Consider the following 13711-nt stretch of genomic DNA (forward strand, 5'->3'; position numbering starts at 1 on the left):
TTTTGTTTACAGCTCAAACGTAATGTGACTCTAAAACTGTGAGACCAGACTTCAAAACTGTCTTAAGAGCAATCAGTAGCTCGATGAGTCAGTCTCAAAGAGTTTTGGACTTAGATTATATATAGGCAGTTAAAGCAGAATTCCATTTACTTCTGGGGACTGCACAGCAGTGAGCTCCAAATCGGGACTGCTATACCATGACTATCAAACTATTTTTTGAAGGAAATTAAACAATATTTAAAGATATTGTCAATATAGAAAAAGTCTATTGATGAAGAAACATTCCATTGATAAAGAAACACTTCAGTAATATAGAAATATTTCATTAATATAGAACTATTTCAATAGCTTCACAACTGTAACTCTCGTCGTGATGCCAGAACTGTAAACTGATATTTGTAGATGGACAAGCTTTACTTCATGGAATTTACTTTACTTTCAAAGAATTATTATCGTTAGACAGTTCCAGTATCTCAAAAACTGTAATTCAGCAATGCTTCCGCAACTGTCAAAGCCAAACTTCTGTCAAATATCTATTAAAAGCCCCACGTTATTATCTAGAAAGTAAGCCGCAAAGCTAATATGCCCAATTATGTATTTAGCAGTACAGTATATAAAGAAAAGCGGAGAAAAAAGAAGAAAATGGTAAAATGAAAATGGAAAATGTGAAAATATTTTGCTGTGCAAGTTTCGAGCGCATAACTTTGGCTTTTTCGACTAAGCGAAACTCGAAAGTTGATTGCATTCCACTTATGGGGCAAGTAGTATGGGGGGGTCTAACGGGGCCTCACTCAATGGGGAATTTTCCCCCACGATGCGTGTGTGTGTGTGTGTGTGTGTGTGTAAGCCTAAGCGATAATCATTCATTAATCATTCATATGCAAATATGAATCACATTCATGGTAGATGTGCAAATGCGATGCCAAGTGATTCGATTCATCACAGTCACACTTGGATGAATCGAATGAATGCACTTGCAATGAATGTGTGCTTTTTTATGAATAAATGCTGTCATTGAAAAGTTGGGCATGGGTATGGAGCATAAATCAATGTGAATATGAGTGTAAATGGAAATGTGGTTCAATATGAAATTCAATAAGAATGTGAATGTGGATATGAATGAGCATATGAATATTAGTATAAATCTGAATAATATGACTATTCGTATGATTATGTATATGTATTTGTGAATGTGAATATGAATGTGAATGTGAATGTGAATGTGAATATCAATGTGAATGTGAATATGAATATGAATATGAATATGAAAATGGATATGAATGTGAAAGTGAATATGAATATAGTGTATGAATATGAATATGAATATGAATATGAATATGAATATGAATATTGAATATGAATATGAATATGAATATGAATATGAATATGAATATGAATATGCCTCTGCCCTGTGCCTGTGCCGTGCCTCTCCTACGAATCTGAATCTGAATATGAATATGAATGTAAATATGAGGATGAGTACGAGTATGGAACTTAAAATAAATACATAAATATATGAATATAAATATAAATATGAATAATTTATTTGAAGGAAAGTAAAATGTTCTCAAATTCGTAACAAATTAGTCTGAGTACATCCATTCATATATGTATGTATATGCATAAGCATATAAACTATTCAGTCTTTCTATCTGTACATTGTCCATATTTTCAGGCCTTTCTTTCTATACCCATTTAATAGCCCACAATAGCCAATAAGTGGGTAGAGAAGAGACTTTGATAAATAAATATTCATAGCGAATCGGTTAATTGAGCTAATTTATGGCGCCCATTTGGCTTCCCCAATGGGGCTGGCATTCTTATATAATTGTGCTTCATTGTCGGCATTTTCAGTTAACGGTGCCCATATGCAAACGCAGATGGCAATCGCGTTAAGCCGAGCTTCCCAATTTGGCCTTGAAATCGAACACTATCAGTCAACAGCCGCGGCAACAATTGTGAACTACAATGGAGCAGCTGCCCCCATCCACAGTGGGTTCCATAATTCAAAAGAAGAAATAAAAGTCGAAACGCGATTCGCATTTCGCTAGCTTCACCTTGCCCTTCGCTCTCTTCCCTCCCTCTCCCCCTCCCCATTGACTCAGCCAATTGTGGAAATTGTGCTCAACTAGCCCAAGTTTGGCTGACAATTTGTTGACAATTGCGTTTCACACTTTGCATAGTAATCAGACGTAAACAGAAACAGAAATCTCAACTCTAACTCCAGCTCACATATTGATACAGTGCCTAGGCACAATATACGTATGTATGTATGTACACTGGGTCGCGAATGTCTGTGTATGCACATGCAATCTAAGCAAATTAAATATTTGCAATGCTCGACTAGCTATTACCCCTCAACAAGCGTATAGACAGTGCGCACTGTATGTATATGCATATGCATACCAAAAGTACACAGAGTATTGATGGCTGAATACTTTTATAAGTTGTTTGCCCATTTGTTGATCTTTAGCGAAAGTTTTAGAATTGATGATTTGATTATAGAGTTGCTTTCAGCAAATGTAGTTTTATATGTCCATAAATTGGATCTCGGGGAATACATACCTAATGATATGTGACTTACTTGGCTTTTTGGCCATTTGGTTTTCTCTAAGATTCAATTTTATACGAATTCTGTTCATGAAACGGTGCCAGCCTCATTTCCTATAGATAGCATAGAAGAGCAGGAGATCGTCTTATATTTTTTTCGTAGACATAAATATTCATCAAGTATTTTCATTTTATTTTAATTTTATATTTCTCATCTTCTTATTAAATTTTTTTTTTATTTTGTAGTTAAATGTTTTCTTTTGACATATCAGTATAAAATAGCGTAGAAGAGCAGGAGATCGTCTTATACTTTATTCGTAGACCTAAATATTCATCAAATATTTTCATTTTATTTTTATTTTATATTTCACATTTTTTTATTAAATTTTTTTTTTTAGTTTAAAAATATTGTTTTTTGACATATAGTAAAAATACTTATAGTAAACTTTTATCAAGTATTTTCATTTAATTTTTAATTTATATATCTCTTTTTTATTTATTTAGTGTTTTATTTTATTTTATTTTTTAATGTTAGTTTACATAGTATAAATACTTATAGTAGAGACTATGGGTACAAATCCATTCTTGCAGTCTTTTAAGTCTCTTCAGATGTAAACTTTTATCGAGTATTTTCACTTCATTTTTATTTTATATTTCTCATTTTTATTTGTTTATGGTTTTATTTTATTTTTTTAATGTTAGTTTACATAGTATAAATACTTATAGTAGAAACTATAATACAAATACTTTCATGCAGTCTTTGAAATCTCATTTCATTGCTTTAAAAAGGCCTCAGCTTAAAGTCTTATCAATCATCATATCCTATTCTTGGCCCACACTCTATTACAGGGTATAGCTAGTAGTTGTGCTGTTATGGCTAACAAATAGCGGCACTTGGGCGCTGTTTCTGTTTTTAACTTTTTGCTGGGGGTGAAATACAAAGTAGAAGACGACGAAGCTGATGATGAAGAAGAAGCAGCAGCAGCAACAACAACAACAACAACAAATTGTAGACGACAATATATCTTATGCGGAATTCTGTCCCACGGCGCAACGTAGCGAGCGAGCTGAGAAAATGAATCATGTTGTGAATGCGAATGAATGTTTTGAAATCGATTCGAATGAAATGTCTAAAACACACCTAACCAATATATATGTATGTATGTATGTATTTATATATGTATATATATTTATATATATATGAACATATATCGGGCACGAACATTGCATTTGATTGCAAATTGCAATTGTAATTGGGCTTCCAATTGTTGTAATTGACTTTGGTTGTTGTTGTTGTTGCTGTTGTTGTTGCTTTTGTTGTGTGGTTGCAATTCGAGTAACAACAACAGAAATGCGACATTAATTACAAAACGCTTGCGATGTTTTCATGTCGCGTCTCATTGCCACCCCCTCTGTGCGGCCCTCTGCCCCACACGGCTCACTCAATAACCAGGCGAAACCCCCGCCCACATGCTGCGACTGACCCCTCCAACAAGCAGCTGATAAATTGCCAATGCACGACAAAGAACAACAACAACAACAACAAGAAATACATAGCAAAGTCGTGAAAGTTACGAAACTGCATTGATAACGAATGAAAATTTAAAACACGTGCGAGCACAATAGCAATCGGAGAAGAGAGCGAGGGAGACCGAGAGAGAGAGAGAGAGAGAGAGAGAGAGAGAGAGAGAGAGAGAGAGAGAGAGAGAGAGAGAGAGAGAGAGAGCATAGAGAGAGAGAGGATCTAGCGAATGAGAGCTGAGCGAGATAGAGCTCTACTCTCTCGATCTAGCTCTCTCGCTCGCTCTCTCTCTCTCTCTCGCTCTCTCTAGCTCTCTCTCTCTCTCTCCTCTCTCTCTCTTCTGCTTCTCTCGGACCGAGCTACCGGCGAGCGTGGGTGAGTCAGTGACATGAAATATCGCAATCAATTGGCCGATTAAATCGCAACATTTGAGAATCGAATCAGAGGTATGATTAATGCCAGTGAAATGTGAATGAGCCGCTAATGCGAAGCACATATAAAGACATAGAATGAAACATCAACGTAAACATACCCAAAACAAATGGGAAAACAATCATAATCGATTTCAAATAAACTGAGTTTATGTAAGAGGAGGTAAAACCTGTTTTAGACTAAACTAAAGCGATCATGATGAAACATAGAATGAGGGAATTTGCTATCAATATGTATACAGAGAGTGCATCAGAGCTAGGTGACACTTAAATCTATATAAAGAAAACATAGAACAAAGAAAATATTGCCCTAAATTGCAGCTAGTACAAAGAGAAAAAAACATAGAAACAAGTTATTAAAGTAATTTGCAAACTTATAGAGCAACAGCATATGAAACTTGGAAAGCTAAAACACTAAATAGAAAAGAAAACATAGAATATAGAAACTGAGTACCAATAAGTGCTCAGAATGTGCCAGTGGTACTTTTAGATATAGAAAAAATAAAGGAAATGCTATAAAGAACAGGCATGAAAAAAACATAGACTACATAAAAAATAGAGAACAAACATGGCAAAAACATGGAATATATAGAAATATAGAGAATGCTCTAAACAACAAACATGACGAAAACATAGAATATGTAAATATATAGAAAATAAATAGAATAAACATGAAAACACATAGAATATGTAGAAATATAGTAAATGGTTTAAAGATATATAGAAATATATAGAGCACTTTAAGGAACAAACTTGAAAAAAGACATGTAGAAACATAGAGAGAATGCTCTAGAGAACCCTCATGACAAAAGAAAGAATAAACATAACAAAAACATAGAATATATAGAAATATAGGGAACGCTCTAAAAAACAAACATGACAAAAAAATCGAGAATGCATAGAGAGAATACATAGAGAATGCCCTAAAGAACAAACACGGTAAAAACATAGAATATAGAATAGTATAGAATATAATACAGCTACAATTAAAGAAACAGAATAGAGGTAAATATCATGTGACAAAAAACATATCAAAAACATATAAAATATAAAATAATGGAATCATATATGTAGGTAGAATATCAAATTTGTAAAGAACAAACGCCATATGATACTCAGAACAAAGCCAAGGCATAGAAAATATCATGGAATCATATAGCCATATTATCAAAATAAACAAAAGTAGAACAAATTCCATAGGCAAACCAGAGAACATCGCATAGAATATTTCATAGAATCATAGCCCCAATATGAAATGAAAAGAATAAGGACAAATGCCATTAATGACTCAATGAGCAATGCCTTTTATAGTATTTATTGCAGTATGCAAATATGTACACACATACATACATACACATACATACATATATACATAATCCATAATTGTGATCCAATTATGAATTTGATATGGATGCGCCGCCTTTAAAGGCCAATAAAAACAATGCCCATGTGTGAATTATATTGAAATTTATTCACAATTACAAATATGTATTTCGATTTATTGCCTATGAATGGGCTTTAACGATAAGCGGAAAGACGACCGCAAAAATCTAGAAAAAATCAAGAATTGTTCGTGACGAAATAGGTTTTCTGAATGTGTGCGTATGTGTGCGTGTGTGCGTGTGTGTGTGCGTATAAATAAATTAAAAATTCAGTGAAGCACAACGACGCAAAATGAAACCCACTTTGTTCTCGGCCTTAGAGATGACTCGCGACTCGACCCAGCGAGTGCTACATCATATACATGTATACATAATTATGTACATATGTATTTGTATTATGATTATTTTTGCTGGGGTTTCGTTTCAATTTCTTTTGATGTCAAAACATTGCAAGCAATACAGATGAAAGATGAAAAAAATGGAGAAAAAAAAAACAGTAGCAAATGTTTATAATTGCTTATCACTAGAAATTGTTGTTATGTGACTCTCCCTCTGTGTGTGTATATGTGTGTGTGTGTTATATGTGGGACACTCACACAGCTCCACACATAACTTGACCGACTCAACTTCCTTTCGGTTAATTCAAATGATGTCCATGCCTATAAAAAGACCCACTTAGGCCATGAAAAAGACACGAAATGAAACGTAAATATATGTGCATAAGTAAAAAAAAAAAAAAAACGAAATATTTTTTCATATTTTCAACAAAATGAAATGGATACTTGCCACACACACACACACACACACACACAGCTGCGTTGCGGCAACAGAATTATTGTTAAAAGTTCATAAAGCCAGCCATAAAATACAAGAAGAAAAAAATAAACATTCTTAAGCAGCAGACAACGCACTGCAAATGCTCTTATAAACAAATCGAGTCATGGGAAATCATTTATTAAATGAATTTGTAAAAACTCAGCATGTTCAAACATGTTGGGGGCAGGAAAAAAAAAAAAATTTTTGAAATAATTTATTTGCATAGAAAATAAATGAAAAATATTATATATATATTTATAATATCAGGTTGATTTGATTACAAATTTCAAAGTGTCTGTCAAATTTTGACAGTCGCTTAATCAAACATACAGTTCTTAGCATATTTATGCATTCTACAATTTGCTTTGCTTGGCTCATGTCAAAACTTATCTAAACAAAATCTTTAGGACAACATATACAAACTAGAAAATTTGGACGAAAAAGAAAACCTTGAATCTTCGGTTGTCAACATCTATAAGAACTTTAAATATATGTGCATATATTTGTAAATATGTGTCATGGATATGTTGAAATTATAGAAGAGCATAGAAAGCAGAGAATATGGCTGGATATAGATCGTATTTGTGATAGCTTAATGAAGCTGTTTGTGCGAGAAGGAATTTTGTTTGTGTCTTAGGTAAAGTAACTGTCAAAGCTGTCGTTAATTGCTTGACATAGCTAGTTAAATATATGGTTATATAGGAAATATAAATATGTGTATATGTAAACAATATTTCATAGATTCTTCGACTGCATGACAGAGTTGCCTGCCTGTCCAAGAAGGTATAGATCAGTTGCTCTTAGGCAAACAACTTTGATCTATTCACTCTTAAGTCAAGTGACTGTCAAATAAATATGGAAATATTGATATGAAGCATACGATTTAGAGAAGATCCCAACTGTGACAGCTTGATGAATTTATAAAGCCTCCGTCGAATGGAAGTCTAGGTCGAGTGACTGTCAAACTAAATGTTAACCATCTGTCAAATCATGCTCAATATCTTAAGGAAAATTCGATATAATCCTAACAAACATTCCATGGACTCTTAACTCCCATAAGTAGCTGAAGAAGTGTGTCTAGCTTGCAGATATTCGTTGACTGCCTGACAAACTGCCTGACATAGCTCTAATACCTCCATCTAAAGGGAGAGAGAGACAAAGAGAGAGGGAGAACATTACCGTATCCGAAAGCCGCCCCGGCCAACGACACCAACCGCAGCCCAGTTGGCTGAGTGTTTGACAAGCAGTCGACATTTGGGGGGCGGGGGGCGGGGTGCTTGGGGCGTTCGGTTTGGCAGGTGTTGCCGTTGGGCTGGACTGTGGGCGGGTTTCGTTTGTGGAATCTATATGTCTCTAAAAGCGTCGCACGGTGCACGTCACACAATATGAGACCAGACAGAGCGAGAGACCACACATCAGCCCTCAGTCCCACCGTACACACCCCCCGCCCGCCCCCAGCCGTCAGGCCCTGTCCCGGTGCGTTTGGGCCTGCTGTTTTTATTAGTAATAACATTTTGAAAGCCTCGAAACATGGTCGTTAAATTAAAATTCATGCATTGAGTGCTGTGCGAGTGTCGAGTGGGATATGCGATATGCGATATGCGTTACGCGATACCTAAGCCCGGCTGCAGCCCACTCACAGCAGCAGGTTGCCGGGGGGAGGGGTGGGTGTTAGGTTGGCCAGGCGTGGCTGGGCGCTGATAGCAAATGCGAGCAGAGTTTTGCGGTGCGCCGTATTAAATATCGAATTCAATAAAACTGATTGACACATGTCTCGTGTGTGTGTCTGTGTGTGTGTGTGTGTGCTTGTCAATCGAGCTGCAAGCGTGGCATGTTGCAAGCAGCAGCAGCTGTTGTTGTTGTTTTGGTAGCATCAAATATGAGAGAGTTTTTTGTGCACAGCATTACGATGTACTAAACGTAAACTTTACAGCATGTCGCAGGAGCTAACGAGCCACGTGACGAACCCAATGGACACCATGGAGGACACATCCAAGGTGGAGGTGATTGTCTATACCAAGTCGGACAAAACGCTCAAACAGAATATGAATGCCAAGGACGATACGCTGCGCAAGCGTACCTCATTGATCATAGTGCCGCAGCAGGTGGACGATCTGCTCGATGTGGCTGCAGTGCAGCAGCAACATCAGCAGCAGGAACAGCAGCAGCAACAGCAGCATCAGCATCAGCAGGAACAGCAGCAGCTGCAGCTCACAGAGAACGGCAATCGGAATTCGATAGCCAGCATGGATAGCTGCGTCTCGACCAATACCAGCCAGAGCAATCAGTCGAGCGTCAGCTCCAGCTCGAGCACCAGCTCCGAGGATGCCCATGCCGCCTATCAGGATCTGCAGAATGGCAATGGAGCTGATGAGCTGGGGGCCATGCATTCGCCCGGCTGCTCCAGCACATCGGAGTCGACGTCCTGCAGCAGCTCGGTGGACTACTCGCTGCGCGAACAGCTCCACAACTATGCCAATCGCAGCGAGGAGCAGCTGAAGTGCATCAATCACCATGAGCTGCTCAAGGGCATGAGTCTGCCCATGGAGCAGGCGGCCAGCGGAGCGCCGGCCGTCCACTGTGATGCGCTGCTCAGTCCGCAGGAGGTGCCGCTGGGTCGCCGTTACGCCGAGGTGGCACAGTTCAAAGGTCACAGCAAGGCGAGGTGAGAACTCAAATGCAACTGCGACTGAAATGCTCTCTCTCTCTCTCTTTGAGAAATCCTATTCTCAACTCAGAGCAGAGCTCCCTTGACAGCTTTTAGTTACCATTATTTTATCAATTATTATTTTTAATTTATTCAATTGCTTCTTCACTTTATTCATTTGATATGTTTCATTCAGCATTCATTATAAAGTTTTCCCTCAGCTCTGCTGAAATTTGCCTTTTGGGATTTTACAGCACTTTAACTTCTCTCTCGCTCTCTCTCTCTGCTTTGTGGAAGTCCCTGAAGGCTAATAGAAAAAGTTTTTAGTGCATTCTGTTTTCATTTCATCAACATTTAACCTGCAACTCAATTGACCTCTAATTGGTTTTTGTTGTTAAATTGGATTTTTGCTTTAATATGATGAAAACTTTGATATAATTTGAGCTTAGCCATATTTTAGTCGAATATATATGGGCGATTTATTGCTGGTAGTCTTGGTCATTCTCAGGACCATTCTGTTCATATTTTTTCACTTGCCTCGAGTCTCTCTGCGTCTCTCCCTCTCCCTCGCTCTCTCTCTCTCTATCTCTCTCTCTCTCTCTCTCTCTCTCTCTCTCTCTCTCTCTCTCTCTTTCCCTCTCTCTCTGCACGTGCTGTCCCTTTATTGTCTCGTCACGTGTTCCACTACCTCAACCAAAGCCATGTTCGATTTTAGTGTTCATTAACATTCTACTCAAACGGAATTATACAGCACTGTCTCTAGCACTGTTATAAATATGTATAAGGGACGCTCTATTCCAATAGTCATTCATTTCCGATATATTTCATTAATTCATTGCTCATTTCTAAAAATATATATATATATTTTTGTGTATAATTCAATTAAGAATTAATTCTTTTACTTAGAATATTTTATTAATCCCTCAAAAATATAAACAGCTACGACAATAAGAAGTTCTCCTCGGTATATTTATAAATATATTGATCTATTTATTTATTTAGTTTTTTTTTCATAAAAGGCGAAAACAATCAATTATTGCAACAAATAATAACTATCACAAAAATATTTAACATTTTTTATATACTTAAAAATATTCTCAAAAAAGTAAAAATAATGCAAGTGGTGCTATTTTTTTTCGCAGCTGTATTTTGCTCATAAAATTTCTTAAACCGTTCTATTCCAATAATTATACTTTCTTCTGTATGAAATTCTCTATCTAAATACATCTGGTTTATAGGCAACCTAACTCATATGAGCAAATTTATATGGTCATAGGGTCTTCCGGATATGACGACGATCCATTGAGCTAACGATAGTCAACCGAACTCTACTGCATTGATAATTTGCTTCCCACTTATAATATTAACTTGGGCATATTCATATACATATTTCGGAGAAATTCTCAACAAATTTTATTCTCTTAGATCTATATAACGTAATCTTTACTTCATTTTTCATTTCATTTAGTTTTTTTATATGTACTTTTATGTGAGCGCCGCCTTCAGCTAATAAGACTTCCGATTAGAATATTCGGTTTATAATTTTAAATTGACAATACCCTTAGTTTAGGCTTTAGAGCCCTTGCTCTTCCCCACCCGCTTGGCCCACCTACAGCTCGGCTAGCTCTACCAATTCTCTATCCCTATTCAAGTCTTATCTCTTAGCACAGCTCTCGGCTTTGTCTCCTACCTGCAGCTCATTAGAGCCCCAACCGAATGCTTCCTGCTTTCCAACACCATAAGCTCGCCACACATACACATACATATATGCATGTGTACCATTATATACATATATCTGCAGTGTGGCATCTCTCTTTGTTTTCGCTAGCTGTCTCTTTCTATTGTCATATCGGTCTTCGAGCATTTTGCTGGCACGAGCACGAGCACGAGCACGAGCAACGGCATTGTTTCGATACCCTTGACGTGCTTGAACTAAACGATGTCAATTGCTCACTCAACTTGAGCAGCGCCAACTGGAACCCCAGCCAAAGAGCCCGCCCAAGACCCTAAATAACTGAGCACTATTTGCAGTCTGCCGCAGCCTCCTTGGCATCTTGGGCTGGCAGCTGCAATTCCATCGCCTTCCTTGTCGTCTTGCTGCACATGCATAATACACAACTTAATTAGTATTATAACTTTATAGCACTCTCGAGGACGACGAGGCGAGAGTGAGAGCGAGCGAGCGAGCGAGCGAGAGGGACCGCAAGCAAATCCACTTTTTTGTTACTCTTACTCCTTGCCAGCCGGAGCTGAGCTTGAAATCTAATAATGGCACATTCCATACACGCATTGCCATTGCCACATTACCATATCAAAAACGACGACGAGTGCGACTGCGACTGCGACTCCGACTCCGACTCCGACTACGACTCTGACTACGGCTTGTGCCTGGCCCACGGGCACAGACAATTCCCTCAGCAACCCTCGGAATCTCTGCGTATGTCGCTCAGCCATGCATAGCTCAAAAATGCAACGGTACTTTTCTATATATATAAAGAGAGATGTATGTATATGTATGTGTGTGTATGTATATACATATATGCATATATATATTGCGTTGTTTATGAACTTTAAACGTTTGTAGCTCGCACTCATTCAGAATACTTTAGCTCTCCCTTACCCTCACCCTCTCTCTCTTTCTCTCTCTCGCTCTCTCTATCTCCCAGATGTCGCTGTAGCATTGTCAATGCAAGGTACTCTATGGATTAGTACGGCAATCCACTTCACATCCACTCGACTGTCCCCCTCTCCCTCTCCCTCTCTCTCTCCCTCTCGCTCTGCCATTGACAACTATGTTGAACTTTTTGAAAGCTGTCACAACTAATTTGCATAGACCCAACCATGCAGCCACCCATCCACACCCACACCCAACTACACCCATCCACACCCACACCCACACACACACACATGTTTGGCTTCAGCTGTGTGTGTCTGTTGCATCGACACCAGGAGGAGCAACACGCTCAACTTCTCTGCACTAAACCCGTTCGTTGTCTGCATATTGTTGCTCCATATTTGCTTTTTCTGCAGCTCTGCCTGTATTTGGGTTTTTGTCTTGTTTCGGGCTTTGATTTGCATTCAGCACTTTTTTTTAGGGGGGGAGGAGGGGTTAACAAATATTCATGATGGCCGCAAACTTTTTTTTTTGCTGCCACGAGGAAAATATTTTTGTGCGCAGCTCTGATTGAGAATGGCTTGGAAAATGCTGGAATTTTCATTTAAGCCAGAGCACGCCCAAGCTTTGATGGCATGTGAATACACAAATGAGAGCGCTGCTTGAATCAGCACGACTAAAGAGATACTCTCTCTGTATTGATAGGATTTGTGCTCTAAAATATGGAAATGTTATATTATTATGTTATATTGGAGTTGCATTTGCATTTATAGAGGAAATGTTTTCATCGGGTGTTTTTTAAGCTTGCTCGACTTGAATTTACCCTGGAATATATCAATTTTATTTGTCTTAATTTGTTTTTTGAACTGTTTTCAGCTGTGTTTTCTCTTCGCATAACTCTAAATCCGTTGAGAAATATTCAGTTGAGTGTTTGCTGAGCTTGCACAACTAACGAATACCCTGTCCTACTCTATTAACCTTGTCTTGGTTCGCTAACTGAGCGAATTTTCGCTTGGATTTCGTTTTCTATATCTTTAAAATATAGACGAATTTTATTCCAGTAATATTTGTATAGAATCTCTTTGAATATTTCAAGATCTTCAGCTGAAACTTTAGAAATGTCCTATTAGTGCTCAACATGTTTAAGTATACTGTAGATTAGTTCTCCTAAAGTACGTAAGAAGCGCTTAAGCATGTTCTAATATCATATGCCAATGTATCATGAAAATCCTAGCAAACTGGAAAACTATTCAAAGTCGAATATAAATTTCTGCCTCGGCTTGCCTCCACTCCCATCGACTGCCAATTCAATAGCTTACAGGGTATTGCCATATATTTCAGCAGACAATCACATTAAGCATTTAACGTTGATTCATGTTTTCATTCTGTTGTCTATCTATTTCATCTGTTTCACGCATTTATCAGGCGGTTGACGGGCTCTATGTGGTCGCTCGTTGAGCAGTCAGTGCCCAAGTGTCTAGACTGGCGAATCGCTTGTCTTCTTTCCGTCATATCTGGAGAACCATAACGTAAACTGCCAAATTGCCAGCCGCTAGTCTCTTGCATAACTTGACCTAGGCCATAATTGCCCTAGTCCCCGTCCTTGATGCGCCAAACCCAGGCACGATTCGACGTCGTCGTCGTCCACTTTGCCACATTTTATCTTAATTGCCATGCGTTGGCAATTTACATGCGGCGCCACAACAAAATATATGTTGCATAAATTCCTCACTTGGCAAACAGTTGTGG

General features: G+C 38.0%; 1 protein-coding gene across 6 annotated transcripts in view; it reads left to right on the plus strand.

Moving 5' to 3' along the window:
- Positions 1-13711, plus strand: part of spri (Src homology 2 domain-containing protein sprint) — a 141716-nt gene that overhangs the window by 86503 nt on the left and 41502 nt on the right. For 5 of the 6 annotated variants that reach the window (XM_089263395.1, XM_089263397.1, XM_089263396.1 and 2 more), the window contains one exon: positions 8635-9366. The exons of the other annotated variant lie outside the window; for it this stretch is intronic. In XM_089263395.1, coding sequence (XP_089119521.1) covers positions 8635-9366 — 732 coding nt within the window. The remainder of the gene's footprint in view (positions 1-8634; positions 9367-13711) is intronic. 6 annotated transcript variants of the gene reach the window in all.

Source organism: Drosophila navojoa, chromosome X (assembly GCF_054131105.1).
Source record: "Drosophila navojoa isolate 15081-1374.11 chromosome X, UAZ_NAV_1.0, whole genome shotgun sequence".
NCBI lineage: Eukaryota > Metazoa > Arthropoda > Insecta > Diptera > Drosophilidae > Drosophila > Drosophila navojoa.